The sequence below is a fragment of the Esox lucius genome, chromosome 8 (assembly GCF_011004845.1).
Source record: "Esox lucius isolate fEsoLuc1 chromosome 8, fEsoLuc1.pri, whole genome shotgun sequence".
In the NCBI taxonomy this organism is placed as follows: domain Eukaryota; kingdom Metazoa; phylum Chordata; class Actinopteri; order Esociformes; family Esocidae; genus Esox; species Esox lucius.
In genome coordinates, this window is record NC_047576.1 from 10,179,097 (window position 1) to 10,194,828 (window position 15,732).

The following is a 15,732-nucleotide window of genomic DNA, read 5'->3' on the forward strand; positions in this document are numbered from 1 at the left end:
CAATTGCATAGGGAGATGTTCACTTGCCAAAAATCCTGGAATGCCCCCTTAACCACTTTGCTTTGTCTGAAAGTTTACATAATGTTCATAACTGTTCAAAGTCCAAAATGTGTCACTCTTCAAGGTTTGGCAAGAAGAGAGTGACAATTGGAACAGGCTACAATTTTCTAAAGCGTTTAGCAAAAATTCGTTAATTTCTTGATTTAAGCTGTTAGTAGGGTTCCTGTTTAACTTGGTGTAACATGTTTCATCAGAGAGCTGGGAGATGATCTCAGAATTATACTTGTCTTTACTATAAAGAACAAAGCACTCTTCCATATCTGCTGGTTTCCAAACAGTATTTCTATTCTTGCTCAAGTACAATAGTGTCTCACATTCCATTTTACCAACATCTCTGTGTTTATAAGACTATAAGTGAAAATCAATGTCTCTATTAACCATATGGCAGGTGTCAATAGCAGCATTGTAGAAGTTCCTTTTCACTCTCATAATAGTTTGTTGTTAAGATACAGTGGGGGGGGGGATTATAGACTTGCACATTGTCTTTGTATTTAATCTTGATGGATCTCTAGAATTTAAAGATCTCTACTTTTAGCTTAAATGGATGAGCAAGAATAGGGCAAACCTTTGTTAAGGAGGTGTAGTTCAGCCAGAGTAAGGCTGCTGTTGAAGATAAAGGTTGAAGATTAGGTTCTGGTCCTGTTGTTCTGGCAAGGATTTGGTCTTTCTCCCTTTCCCACAGCAACCCCTCCATGTCCTCTTCACCTGGGGTTGTAACGACCATTTCATTGAGGCACGTCTCCATGTCCTCCAATGTCCTTCTCTAGGAATTAAGAACTAGGATTGAACTACTTTCTGTAACTTGTAAGTGGTCTCACTGGCATTTCCTCTTGCTCCTCAGTTCCACCTGCTGGTTAGAGGTCTCTCTTTTATTCTTAATCATTTTCCACATGATCTATGTTCAAACAACTATTCCCTCTGTTTCTCTGTCCACCTCCATCTATAATGTATAACATTTAAAACGATGTAGTTAAACATGTAGTCTTGATATTAGGACAGGTAGTTAGGTCTTTAATAGTGGCTAGGTGTGTGTGCAGTCCTTTGTGCTTTTATGTCCTTTTAATTAATGATGGCCTAATTGTGGCCGAAATTTGTGCGTTATTTTTCTTTATGCACTACGCACATTCTGGTTTAAAGGATTTAGTTCTGTGGTTTGTACTGTAGCAATGCATGCATTAGAATGCTGTCGGGAAGTTGAAAATCTTCCAATTATTTACTCACTGAGGAAAATAAGATTTGTTTCAGAATTGCGATTTTGCCACAGCCCCTTTTCACACGTCATACACCGCATGTGCACATCACATAGGGAAACAGACGGCATGTAAGACCCTTCAATTTCATAACAGCTAACCATTCAAAAGTCAAATTCAATATTGGAGCACATTTTCTATTTACAGTTCCTTCTGAAACGAGCCAGACTCCTTCACTTTCTACACAATTTGTGTTATAGACTTAATTAGTAACTGATGCTCCAAAATGACAAGGCGGAAACTGTTTTTTTTTTTATTTAAACACATTTCAGATTTCATTCATTTATGTGCATTGAGCTAATAGGCCTGAATGCCAAGTGCTACGTCCGGCCAAAACAAGGTGCCGCTCAACACCTGGCTAATATCATTTCTGTCGTGGAGCGTGATGGTGGAGCGTCAGGGTATATCCAAGAAGACTCAAAACTGTGATTGCAACCCAAGGTGCTTCTACAAAGTACTGAAAAAAGGGTGTAAATACATATGTACATTAGATATTAAATTGGCATACATTTCCAAAAAACATGTTTTCGCTTTGTCATCATGGAGTATTGTGCATAGATTGAATTTATATATTTTTGCAATCAATATATAACAACAAAATGTAGATAAACTGAAAGGTTCTGAATACTTTTTGAAGCCACTGTAAAATGCCAAAGAGACTCATTTCTTGCAAAGACCCAGCTATAACCTATGGATATTGGAGTAGCACAAACATTAGTGGAACTAAGAAACTTTTTTAATTTACAACATCCTTAGCTATTTAAGCTTTCCTATTTCTATTGCATTTACAGTAAGAACGTATATAGTTTCTGGTTTTTGGTAGCTTCGTCTGTAGAAGGTAGGGACTGTGGCTTTAAGATGGATGATATGAAGGAAAAGTGTTGAGAGACAAGCCAAAATAAACAGACTCGGCAACAGAGGATTTTGTGGAAATGCTAAAAGTGTTAAATTGAGGGACTGTGGGAGGGGCATCATGTACACCTCCTTTGGCCTTTACACCCTGCTACACCCACCTCTACACACCTCCAATGCCAACCACAGCTATCCATCCCCCATCCATCTCCTCAGTAAGCTGACACAGCGCATTTAAGCGTTAGCTACTTTGTCTCTAATAGGATAAAGAGGACTTACATTGTCATCTGATAAAACTAAGCAGCTTGATAACTGCGCTGCTCCTTCTTAACCAATTTGTACTCAATTAGGATAATGGGGAAACAACCAGGAAGGGCCGAAAATGTATTAACATGATATGATAACTGAACATGCACTTCCCCCAGAACAGAAACACACAAACACAACACACAATGTTTGTTTTACTTGAGGAAAGTTACTCTCATAAAAAAAGGATTGACCATTAGACTTCAATCTATCTACCATCAAATTTACACTACTGGTCGCTTTGAAATTTCCTTGTTTTCCATGAAATCATAGTGTCCTTCAAACTTTGCTTTAATCATAGAATCCTCTATTTCCAGCAATTACAGGCTTGCAGATCTTTGGCATTCTAGTTGTAAATGTGTTGAGGTAATCTGAAGAGATTTCACCCCATGCTTCCTGAAGCACCTCCCACAAGTTGGATTGGTTTGATGGGCACTTCTTACATACCATACGCTCAAGCTGCTCCCACAACAGCTCAATTGGGTTGAGATCTGGTGACTGTGCTGGCCACTCCATTATAGACAAAATACCAGCTGACTGCTTCTTCCCTGAATAGTTCTTGCATAGTTTGAAGCTGTGCTTTGGGTCATTGTCCAGTTATAGGAGGAAATTGGCTCCAATCAAGCACCTCTGGGTATGGCATAGTGTTGCAAAATGGAGTGATAGCCTTCCTTCTTCAAGATCCCTTTTACTCTGTACAAATCTTCCACTTAACCACCAATACTATAAGCACCATGTTCTACCAAGCTCTCCTCCAGGATCTTTTCATTTGGTCTGACGAATGTTCTTCTTTGTGATCCGAACACCTCAAACTTAGATCCACCTGTCCATTACACTCTTCTAATTTTCCTCTGTCCAAGGTCTGTGTTCTTTTGCCCTTCTTAATCTTTTCTTTTTATTAGCTAATCTGAGATGGCTTTTTCTTTGCAACTCTGCCTAGAAGGCCAGCGTTGAGATTGGTGTTGATGTTGAGACTTATGTTTTGCGGGAACAGTTTAATAAAGTTGCCAGTTGATGACCTGTGAGGTGTCTGTTTCTCAAACTAGACACTCATGCATTTGTCCTCTTGCTCAGTTATGCACCAGGGCCTCCCACTCCTTTTTCAATTCTGATTAGAGCCAGTTCGCGCTGTTCTGTGAAGGGAGTGGTACATAGCTTAATAGTACAAGATCTTCAGTTTCTTGCATGGAATAGCCTTAATTTCTCAGAACAAGAATAGGTTGACGAGTTTCAGAAGAAAGTTTTTTGTTTCTGGACCTTTTGAGCCTGTAATCAAACCCACAATTGTTGATGCTCCAGATACTCAACTAGTCTAAAGGACAGTTTCATTGATTCCTTAGTCGGCATGACAGTTTTCAGCTGTGCTAACATAATTGCAAAACTTATTTCTAATGATCAATTACCCTCAATAACCTTTTTTATATGTACAGTACACTCTCTGTTGCATGAAGGCCTTCCATGTCAGGGTTCTGGACAAAGTGATGCGTGCACATGCTTAAACTTATAGCGCAATGAGAGTAACTAGTTGCTGGTGAGAACTTAAAATTGTACTCACATAACGTTGTTTAAATGAAATTGTTTTTACAACAATCAATATAATTTAAATAGGCTCAAATTGTATGTCCTGAGAGATGTTGGAAAATTTCTATTAGATCTACATCTGACCACTTCACACAATTGCATTTTTTTTTTGTTCACCTCATATGAGCATTCTCCATTGTTACAGCAACAGTATTTGGCTAACATTTACACTCTCACAGTAAAGAGCTCCATAATGGTGCTTTGGCTGTCCCTTTGATGGGATCCTTTTTTGGTTCCACAGAGAACCAATTGATTCCAAGTAGATTCCTTTTGGGTTTCACGTAGCATCCAGGATTATCAAAACAAGTTCTGCCTGGAGCCAAGAGGGTTTTCCCTGGAACCCCCAAAATGGAGCATGCAAGAGTGTAGACTAAATACTAAATAGCTACAGGTTAAACAGAGCACAGCACATTACCATTTTCCGTTATATGTTGATTTTGATTATGTGGTAAATAGGATTTTAGGGAGTCAAAGGTTGTTTAAGCTTTTCCCCTCTTCAGCTCCATAGTGACAATATAGTATATAGAAAACAACTGATTTTGTCAGGGGCATTGTTCCTGAATTGCTTTTTAATTTCTTCAAGTCGGGCAACCAACTTGAAGAAAAAAGAATCAACAGAGCGTCTTAAACTTATCTTTAGATTTCTTTGAGGTCAGAGGAAATCTCAGTAGAAGTCCTCAGCCTCATTAAAGGCAGGGTTGATCTCTGTGACACTTACCTCTTTAAACCCAGCAAAGACTTCAGAGTGGCCTACTGGTGAAAATACTCTCTTAAAGCAACAGCTTCTCCCAAATACCACCAGAGGCACAGGAATCTGTTGTTAAAAACATATCAGATGGACCAATGTTAATTTGTTATCACAGGAAACTTTTATTTTTTGTTTTTGTAATAACTTTTAATTTCAAATGCTAATCTCAACAGAGTCCTTTTCCATATTGTATTGACATAAACCGAAGAAAACGTATCATAATGGCTTTATGTGATGAATTCTGATTCCTTTCTGTGTCATAGTAATAAATCTATTTATAACGATTATGACATGATTGTGTAATGAACACTTGCAACCAGTCCAAGCTAACTAACACCAGTGGGGTTAAATCCTTAATGAGCTGTTAAACATGACTGAGATCACTCTTCTTCAATAGATCTGATCCCTAATTGTTTATTTTCTGTGTGGACAGATAATGCCTTGCAGCAATCATATCACATGTTGTACTGTATCTACAGGTTGTAAACATGTTACTTTATAGCAAAACCTTAATTTTAATTCATCCTCATGCACCTAAAAGTTTTTTTTTAAGACTGTTGTTTTAAAGGGATATTTTACCCTGCACCCTACAAAGTAAAACATTGTACTAGTTTCCTTACCCTGTAAAGTAGTCTATTTAAACATTGTGTATTTTAGCAAGTCGTATTGGTTTAGTCTCCCTGACACAGCTTCCAGCAACTAATCTTTTAACATTTGGCCGAAAATATTCTATGCAGATCATGGAACCTATATTATATACTACAAATATACTACAAATCATTCAACTTTGTTTAGCTCCGCAGAATTGAAGGCACTTTAGGGTGATTTGAACATGGAAAATGGAAAAAATCTGAAAATGGAAAGGTACCACGACTTAAACAGTTGGAAAGGTACCACGACTTAAAACGTTAAAATTTTATTTACAATGCTAGAGAAATGCCATGGATTGCTGTCAGACAATCTACATAGACTAACATTTCCTTTAAGGGTGAAGTAGGCTACAGTGTCTTTTTCAGCAGTAATCGTACGCATAACGGCCGACGGTGTTAACAAACTATATCGTTGCCTACCTCTCTGTACGTTGCCTAGTGGCCTGCAATGATCCGCACATGTGCAGAAGCTTCCGGAAGCTCCTAAAAAATTCGGATGCGCCGCCACTCCAAATAAATACTGCTGATGATATGTCACTTTCATGTTGTCAATATACGTACATACATTCAAATTAAAATCGAAAATATTTACCAAATAAATACATAATAGTACAAAATATACGATAGACGATAGAAATTACAAGCTAGTAGTTTGCACCCGTTTCTATGGCACAATTTACCTTGTCATAATAATCTATTAAGCATTAGTTCACGCCTCTTTCTCTCACCAGGACTGTCATGCACATAAATTGTCCTACCACAGCATTCATTTAGTCTTTTCTGAAATAATGAGGGGATTACAGTAGTGAAAACTTTCATTCAGTCCTTGTCTTTAATAGACTAGTCGTGACTTCATTAGCTCCGGCCTCCTCCTGTGGGGTGAATAAGCTACATTTAGTGCAATTATTTGACTAGAAAACAACTGTCAATCATTCTTAAAGGGGAAGGATTCCAATTAATAAACCTTTAATCCCTTCGTTTTATTTCCATTCACCGTCACTATAACTACTTTCTCTTCGCTTTGGAATGACAAGCTTGCAATAAAACAGTTATTCCCAAGCTTTCTTTGGGCACACAATTTTGTTGTGTTTTTCAGAATTAGTTGTTTGTGATTATATAGATAGGAATGAACGGGGAGTAAGACTGGCGCGGCTTTGGCGTGCCCTGTGCAGGACGGGGGCGTGAGCTGCCTCAACAGTTGAAGTGCAGTGTTGGAGAAAACAGGTGGAATATTGACAGTCGTTCAACTTCATGCGCGTCCCTTCTTTAGAGGTAGGTTTAAATCTATATTACTTTGTGTTATCTAGGCAAAAAAAAAAATGAAGGTTAAGATTTGAAATAATCTTTGTTTAACAAATTTCAGAATTGAAAACTGAAAGTGAGAATGTTGTTAGCATTTGAAATCATCGTCGTTTTTTACTTTTTAATTTTTTTTACAGTATCCGTCACATTTTTAAATCAAAGACTGCATTTGAACGACTGCCTTGTAAGCCTAGTATATTTTCCCCCACAATTATAATACGCCTACTATGGCTTAAATTAGAGTAATATACACTGTACATGTGAACATTCAGTCCTACTGTATATTAAATACCATACAAATGTCTAGGGCTTAATTGAACTCAACTGAAATGTACACATTTTTTAAGTATTTATTTCCTCTACATAACAACGCTATTCCCAGTAGTTCTACAACTTTTCTTTTGTTGAAATTTTATTACACTACTAAACTTAAAAAAATGTGTATGTCCATCTCAGGATAAAAGAAAGGTATTTCAGAGATCAGTTTCTCAACTGCCGTTTAATGGATTTGATTTGACATGTACTGTACTGTATACATTGAAGTCTATCAAATCATCACGTTTATCAATCTCATTGCACTTAATATGCTTGATAATTAGTTAATGAAATATAATAAAGAGACTCGTATGATCCCCTTGTATTTAATAATAGTGTCTCAATTCAAAATGTTATAATGATAGATTAATAATGTTATATACAGCACATATGCCCCTTTAACTAATTTTGTCCCAGAAACAATTGTTGATGATATTTCATTAATATTGACTACATGATGTTAATCAAATGATCATAATGATCGGTTAAAGCAGTGGTAGGTTCTATTACTAATATAGGTTGTATTTGAGAGTTTTTGAGAATGTTATTGTGTCTCTTCTAAATGACAAACAGATTGTGGAGTCCTGGTTGATTGTGGAGTCCTGTCTGATCATGCAATAACTTTGACTTTGTTTTGCAGGTACACACGACTAGTGGAGGACAACAACTTGTCCTAGGACCTGTTCCTTCACATAATCGAGCCAGGTATACTTTTTCCTGCTAAAGTACAGACAGAGAGTACGAACGATCGAATGCATTTATCACTGGATACCATGAGCATGGTGGATGACAGCTGCCTTTCGCCCGGTAACTTCCACGAGATGGTGAAAGGAGGAGGCTCAGTGATGGGCGGCCGTGTCCACAGCATTGATGTCATCCTGGGCTTCAGCAAAGACCAAGACCCCCTGCTCTGCACATCCGGGGGCCCAGTTACCCACAAAGTGGGCATGGATGGCCTGGCGGACCCTGGCAAGCAGGACACATCACTCCCCTATGGGCACCTCTCAGAGCAGCAGTACCATGGTGAGTGTCAGAGGATTGAGATACACACTCCATCGAGCTTACTTCTCACCACAGCTCTGAATCTGTGGCATTCATGGCACTGAATCCAGAGGGACGTGACACAAATACAGTTGCCGGGGTTCAAAGGTTATTGAGTTACAGAGCCACCTGCGTTGGTAACACACTGCCGGGGGTTCAAAGGTTATTGAGTTACAGATCCCTCTGCGTTGGTAACACACTGCCGGGGGTTCAAAGGTTATTGAGTTACAGATCCCTCTGCGTTGGTAACACACTGCCGGGGTTCAAAGGTTATTGAGTTACAGAGCCCTCTGCCTTGGTAACACACTGCCGGGGTTCAAAGGTTATTTAGTTACAGAGCCATCTGCGTTGGTAACACACTGCCGGGGTTCAAGAGTTATTGAGTTACAGAGCCATCTGCGTTGGTAACACACTGCCGGGGTTCAAAGGTTATTGAGTTACAGAGCCCTCTACCTTGGTAACACACTGCCGGGGTTCAAAGGTTATTTAGTTACAGAACCATCTGCGTTGGTAACACACTGCCGGGGTTCAAGGGTTATTGAGTTACAGAGCCATCTGCGTTGGTAACACACTGCCGGGGTTCAAAGGTTATTGAGTTACAGAGCCCTCTGCATTGGTAACACACTGATGGTACAAGGTTGCTGAGGTAAGGTTGGTGAAATGAATTGACTCTCTTGGCCCTCACACCAAGGGGAAAATGGAATTGTCCCAGGCGTATATTTGCACACAATACTGAGATGCAAAGCACTTCTGAAATCAAAACATGTACAACTGCATTATGAATAGAAGGCAGAATGTAAAACAATTATGATAACAGTTTTTCTAAACACATCAGATAATATGATGACATGACAGGTTTTTCTCAAATTATTAAAAATGTTTATACTAACATTTAATTCACTTTCTCATAAGTAGACCACAAAGCTTGTCAGAGGATCCTGTATGTGACGCCTGAACTTACACACTTCCATTTGTCGTTTAGTGATGTAATGATTAGCGGCTTTACTTAAGTCATTAAGACTTGATTATTTCCATTGCATCAATGCAATGAAGCAACAATGACCTTGATGGCAGCATTAGTTGTATGCAGTCTGGGTAGTTTCTTAAAAGAGGCTGTGTCACAGAATTAATTAGATTTTTTTTTTTATTATTGCTGAAGGGGTACTGGATTAATGTGGCTGTTAAAAATGTGAGATACATGTGAGATACTGTATTCATGTGGCTGGTACATAATGTGAGATCAAGCTGAGATTGAGATATAAATTATACAATGCAAGATGGTTAGAGGGTTACATCCAAAATCCCATTCCCCTGTAGATTTCTCCTAATCTTCTCTTGGACACAGATGAGATTTTACAGTGGTATATTTTCATTTTATTAACATTTCATCTCTGCATGAAATCTGATGTTGTTTAATCTGTGGTGGTTTTGATAAAACATGTAGCACCAACTGGCATTTGTGATGACGACATTACAGAGTATTTGGATGTGTCTTATAACATGGCCATTGTACTAATTGATTGTTATAAGCTGATCATAAGCACTTTTCAACCATTACAACAGCAATTAATTAATGTTCGTTTACACTTAGTATCAATGCCTGATTTACATGTCCACGGCACATATCTAACTTGTTAGTCATCCCTTTTCCATCTGAATAGACACTTCATGGATCATCGCGTCACTGTGTCTCCTCCACATTGAGATATGCTGCTGGACTGTAAACATGCAGGGGTCTTTAGACAGGCGGTTCTGAGGGGCTGACAAGCAGGGAGCTGGTCACTGAACCCAGTCTGACCCCTTCATTGTGCCACTATGGGCTTTGTCATAGACTGTTAATGAGAGATAGATCAATGGACTCCATCTCGCTTCCCATGTCTGATAGTTGAAGGTTTTGCTTGGCTTTCTGTTTAGATGCTATGAAGCATTAGTTTATTATGAAGATTGATTTTGCCGGGTTTGAAAGTAGTTTTGGGGTTGGATACAACCAGGTTATGGATTTTAACTGCGCTGGACAGAGGCAAGTTTAGCTCTTTACATTATGGCTAAGTATTGTAAAATGAATCCCCAGTTAATTCTTATCTCATTGTGTGCCAAAGGGGTTGCTTTTGTACTCAATATAAACTAAACAATATCAGCTAAATTATAAACCAAACTCACACATTCCATCTTTTTTATTTGAAGTATTATATTACAGTGTTGACAAATGAACAATATTACCATCATGAAGGGATATTTGAGATGATTTATAGGGCAGTACCAGTGCACTGGTCACTGCAGCGACGACAGACGTGTCAACCGAACAGCTGAATTGATGGTCGTCTTCGTCCCCATTTAGCTGTTGAAAAGATTTATTCAACCGCCATGTTGGCAGTGTGTTCCTTTTAATATTTATGGTATTCCTACAGTTTTCTTCATGGAAATTATAACAATGAAAGTCCTACTTAGATTCAGCATATCAGAAGACCTAACAGGGTGTGTCTCTTTCAGAGGTTTAGTGTGAACATAGTGCTTTTTGACTACTGTAGTTATCTATGTGTGGTGGCTAACCTAGATACAATCCTGTAGGCCTATAACAAAATGTTACAATCTTCATCCAATTTCCACTGTGTTTGTGTGTGTGTGTGTGTGTGTGTGTGGGATGGGGTGGGGCGGGGGGCGGGGGGGGGGCGTCATATTGTACTCTACACTGGTCAACATCCCTTTGCCAACTTCAGTTTCATTGACTGACAATGGCCTATTGTTGCAAGTGTCAAAGCAATGTGTGCTCTACAGACAAGATGTCAGTACGTCCTGGTCAAGTTGTTAAGCTCATTTTAATATCAGCTTTTGTCCACCCTTAACCCCACAACAGCTAGAACCTTCATCGCAGTCTCTTTAGTCTTTCCCCAATGAAGTTATTGATCATTCACATTGGCCTTTCACTCAATCTGATAACAGTAGCAGCTAACATACGGATTTAGAGATGACATACTGTATGGTTATTGATGATAGGGGAGCCTACAGCCAACAGTTGGCTAACAAGCCAAGTATTCCTGACTTTTAAAAGCTAATTAAATTACAAGTGAGGGGTCACATGAGGTAAAACAATCTTGGTTAAATCCAAAAGAAAGATCTAACGGCTATGTTTTGTTACAACATTTCAAATGAGAGTTAAAAAGTCACAGTCGTCAAGTGTTTCAGTAGCTTGTCAACTGAGATTAAACCATAAGAAATGTATTTCTAATTGGTGGAAATACTGATTTTTAAGAATCCCTGAAAATTGTATTTGAATCTCTCCCCCCCCAGCTATGGGCTCTGCAGATTCTGGCCTGTACTCTGACAAGTGTGATGGGGACATGAGTGAGCTGAGGAAGAGTGTGGACAGTGACGGAGGGAAGAGTCCAGAGCACTGCGAAGAAGAGCAGCCCAAGAAAAAGCACAGACGCAACCGCACCACCTTCACCACCTACCAGCTGCACGAGCTGGAGCGTGCCTTTGAGAAGTCCCACTATCCTGACGTGTACAGCCGTGAAGAACTGGCCATGAAGGTTAACCTCCCTGAAGTCAGAGTGCAGGTAGTTTTGTCTGCTGCTATTGTTATTGATACTGTGCTCTGGTCATCTTCTCTGACTTTCTAGCCAATCAGAAACCATAGTCGATCAGAGAAAAAAAAAGCATTTTTTGCTAAAAGATCGCCTGACGTGTGTACATTTTGTGATTTAAACATACAAACTGCAAAGCTGAATAGAATTCATATTTTTTTGCCCACTACCTCTGAGAGTCATACAGCCCTGTACCCTTCACTTAAGAGTCTTGAAACCTGACCCTAGGCAACAGTGGAGATGGTTGTGGTTTCAATGACAGAGCCTTTTTGGGATATATCCTCTTCTGACTGACAACCAGTCACGAGACGGAAACATTGTCTTGGTTTTAGGGAAGGAGGTTGATACAAACTAGCCACTAACAAAATGCAAACATTAATAATAAACCTCTTGGATCTATATTTTGCTGTGGTAGCGTCTATATTATATTGTTCAATGAAAAGGATACCAAAAGTAGACAGTGACTTAGTTTCTCACTGTGCCAAATGATTCTGTAATTAAGGCCAGTTTTGAGACAGTCTTGCCTATACAGTCAATATACTGTATCAATACTGGATACTGCTAATAATAGCAGTATGCTAAAATCTGTAAAGATTCTCTGCAATACTCAATCAGTACGCTGCTCTATAAATCCTGACCCTCTGCCGTTTAGGTGTGGTTCCAGAACCGCAGAGCCAAATGGAGGCGCCAGGAGAAGATGGATGCCAGCACAATGAAGCTGCATGATTCACCAATCCTCTCGTTCAACCGGCCGTCCATGCACAGCAACATGGGGCCCATGAGCAACTCTCTCCCACTGGACCCTTGGCTGACCTCCCCCCTGTCCAGCGCCACCCCAGTTCACAGTATTCCAGGCTTCATGGGCCCAGGTCAGGGCCTGCAGGGTGGCTACCCCAGTCACAGCTTCCTCAACAGCCCTCCGACCATGGGCCAGGGCATGCAATCCATGGCACCTCCGCCGTACCAGTGTTCTGGGCCCTTTGCTGATAAGTATCCAATGGAGGACGTTGACCAGCGGAGCTCTAGTATTGCAGCACTGAGGATGAAAGCCAAGGAACACATCCAGTCCATGGACAAAACCTGGCAGCCCATGTGATGGTGTGAGAAACACTATTTAAACTGTTTCCAGACATAATTGGGGGGGGGGGGGGGTTGTCCATGCTAAGAGCTTTTTCCATGAAACATGATCGCAGTGATGGCACCAACAAATGCACACCTATGATATGTCTGAGAAATCCAGCACCCAGTGACATATTTACCCTTTGTCAGCACTAGAATGGTTCTTAGTCATTCCTCTTCTACTAATCTTGGTTAACCTATGACTAAAGTTTGGGTCCATAAATGTTAAGAGCAGAGATAGAACAAGGATGGAATTGAATTGAAACAAAGAACAACATCTTTTTGCAAGTTACAGGCAAGTCTATGGGCCAGATGTCCCCTTTCATTCTGAAATTAGGAAAATGCTAACCTGCAAATTTGTGATTTGTTTAAAGTACTGGAAATACCTTGCTTGTTATCTCACACATCCTGTTGTATCTGGACAAATTTACGATACCATTTATGTTTACAGTTCATAATCTGTCCATGTGAAATTACCTTTTCTACTATTGAAGTGAAGAATTGGAAGGAGATGCACATTTTGTTTGCCACAATCCAGAAAGGTTTTTATTCTGGACTCTATGACGCAGAATGTGAAGAAACGCCTAGCATATTTAACTGCACAAGCACCCATTTTCTAAAAGAACTGCAAGGACAACCGAATTTAACAGTGTTATTGTGGAAGGCAGCGAAACAGAAGTGTCACTTGTTTTTTTTACATTTAGTTTTTTTAAGTTTAACTTTTATGAAGCAACTGGAACAAGAACACTTGACATTAGTAGCCAGTTATGGCACGTTTTGATTTTGGATTTCCTCATCTCAACGTTCAAATTTCAAATTTCTTAACAGAGGCAACAAATACTTCCTTCTCAGTATTCCTGTAAAATACAGTGGCATTGTCTGAAATGTTTTTTGGTTCTTACAAAGCACAATGCAATATTTCTATCACTAAGACCACATCGTGTCCTGCCTCTGAGCCACATGACACAGACCATCCCAAAGACTAATGTTGTTTTTTGTAGTTTCGGACTGTCCATGTTTTTATGTTCTTACTATTCTTTAACTTTTTTCAAGAGTAGTTTTAATATTTTGGTTCTTCGTTGTTAGCCGTAAATCATAACAGAGCGCGTGTCCTTTGACAGAAGACATTCTGTAGAGTGCTCACGCGGTCACATTTAACTCTGCAAATTAAGGTTTGTGTATTTTCTTAATTAATCCAATTGTCTAATTTATCAGGATTTTTACGGGTCAATACACCAGTAATTCTCACAGTATTTGTGAATGCCCATTAAATGCCCCCCATAATAGCAGTTGAAGGTTGTGCCACTATTAGTCACTACGTATATGACCCTGAACAGAACCAGACATCCAGTTTTGATGTAAAGATTATTTCAGCACAGAGAAAGTATACCACAGAGGAAAGGGGAACATCTGTCTTTATTAACTGAGGTTACAGAGGACAGCCTCTTTCCACACCTCACATTTTTGTGTGGGTTTTGAGGTCATGGTTGAGATGTCCTGGCTAAAGGGAGATTTTGGCTGGGGCTCCAATAACACAGTGCATAATGTTAGTTCATAAAAAATAAAAAAAATATGTGAACACCCCTTAAGATTGAATTAACTCAACAGAAAGCGACTTTGTCTTAATTCACCTTCCTGACGATTAACGATAACACACTGCAGACTGCACTCACACTTACCCTGTGTATAAACACTTTATTTCTCTATAGTGCTGGCAGACTAAACGACGTGAGGCTCTTGTTCACTGAAAAAATACTGTTTTGGAGAGGAGCATATTGAAATGTCAGGGTGTCTGTGTGTGTGTGTGTGTGTGACCTCTTGTCTTAGCTGTTGCTTGGAGCTGCTAAACATGCTTGGGTCAGTCAAACGGTGTGTTCTGTGGTGAGAGCCGGGGGACGTCCTTCTCACACTGTCGGGGGCAGAGGACGAGGGGACAGAAGGATGAAGCCACTGAAGCCGCTGATGTAACCTTTTTTGTGGCTGTTAGAGAAGAAAACCTTCTGGCAGCGTGACCTTTCTTCAGCGTGTGTAGGTGCTGAGAAGCAGAAGGGGAAAGCTCTGATGTGTCACCCCACATAGTTTCCACTTTGTTCAGCACGATTGATCCAGGCCTATTGGGTTTGTTTATAGTTAGATGGGGACAACGGTCACAGAGTGCAGTAAATAGGCCCAATTTTGGGACTTGATTGAGCAATTTTGTCATGAGCCTTTTTTATGTCAAAGAGATACTCCGTGGGTGAATGGCTCTATTGTTGTTCTGTTTTGAAAATGACTAAATGTGTATTTAGTACGTAGGAGATTGGGTCCTCGTCAACTGGATTGTGTATGGTGACAACAAAGACTCCAACAAGCCCTCTGTGCCGTACCTTGTGTCATACAGAATAAAAGGTTTTGTAATCATTTCTGATGTAAGACAATTTAGCATTTTGATTTTGAGTAGACTTTCTACAGGTAAAATTATTTGTTATCCTATTGCAATTGAATATGTGTAAGAGGTAACAAACCATATGTCCTGTGATTGTAGGCTATAAAATATGAAGAAAATACATTCCTTTACACAAAAGTGCTATTGTTGCAGCATTTGTTTTGAAAGGAAAGGAAAGTCCAGACAAACCGTTTAATTGTTTTAAAACGATTGTCGCCAAATGTTTGATTCACCTAATGTGCTGTTTGGGTGGAGTTTCCAAAGAATTTTCCCTATATTACAGCACCTACAGTAACAGTGAAAAGTTTGGACTCACCCTGTCCAAACTTGCTGTCCCTGTCCTTGTCCACCTGGTCATACTTTTGACCTAGTATAGAATCAAATAGACTCTGGATTTAGCCCAGAGAAATGTATTTATTATTCTAATTGGACTCTTAATATCTCACCCGGCACAGCCAGAAGAGGACTGGTCACCCCTCTGAGCCTGGGTCCTCTCTAG

General features: G+C 39.6%; 1 protein-coding gene and 1 long non-coding RNA gene across 3 annotated transcripts; one reads left to right on the forward strand and one right to left on the reverse strand.

The window, feature by feature from the left end:
* Positions 1-1,640: 1,640 nt before the first annotated feature.
* LOC105011457 lies at positions 1,641-6,232 on the reverse strand. Its single transcript, XR_828082.3, has 3 exons — positions 5,868-6,232; positions 4,768-4,863; positions 1,641-1,767 (listed from the first exon to the last, which is right to left on the reverse strand). It is a non-coding gene; the product is annotated as an uncharacterized LOC105011457 (long non-coding RNA).
* On the forward strand, positions 6,177-15,208 carry rx1 (retinal homeobox gene 1). 2 transcript variants are annotated; one of them, XM_020048854.3, is made up of 5 exons: positions 6,177-6,719; positions 7,705-7,769; positions 7,886-8,087; positions 11,394-11,662; positions 12,342-15,208. In XM_020048854.3, exons 3-5 carry the CDS (start codon positions 7,886-7,888, stop codon positions 12,783-12,785), a joined length of 915 nt encoding a protein of 304 aa, XP_019904413.1. In that variant the 5' UTR covers positions 6,177-6,719; positions 7,705-7,769; the 3' UTR covers positions 12,786-15,208. The 2 variants fall into 2 exon arrangements, with proteins under 2 accessions (XP_019904413.1, XP_010869784.1); XM_010871482.5 differs by having other exon boundaries at positions 7,705-8,087.
* The last annotated feature ends 524 nt before the right edge of the window (positions 15,209-15,732 follow it).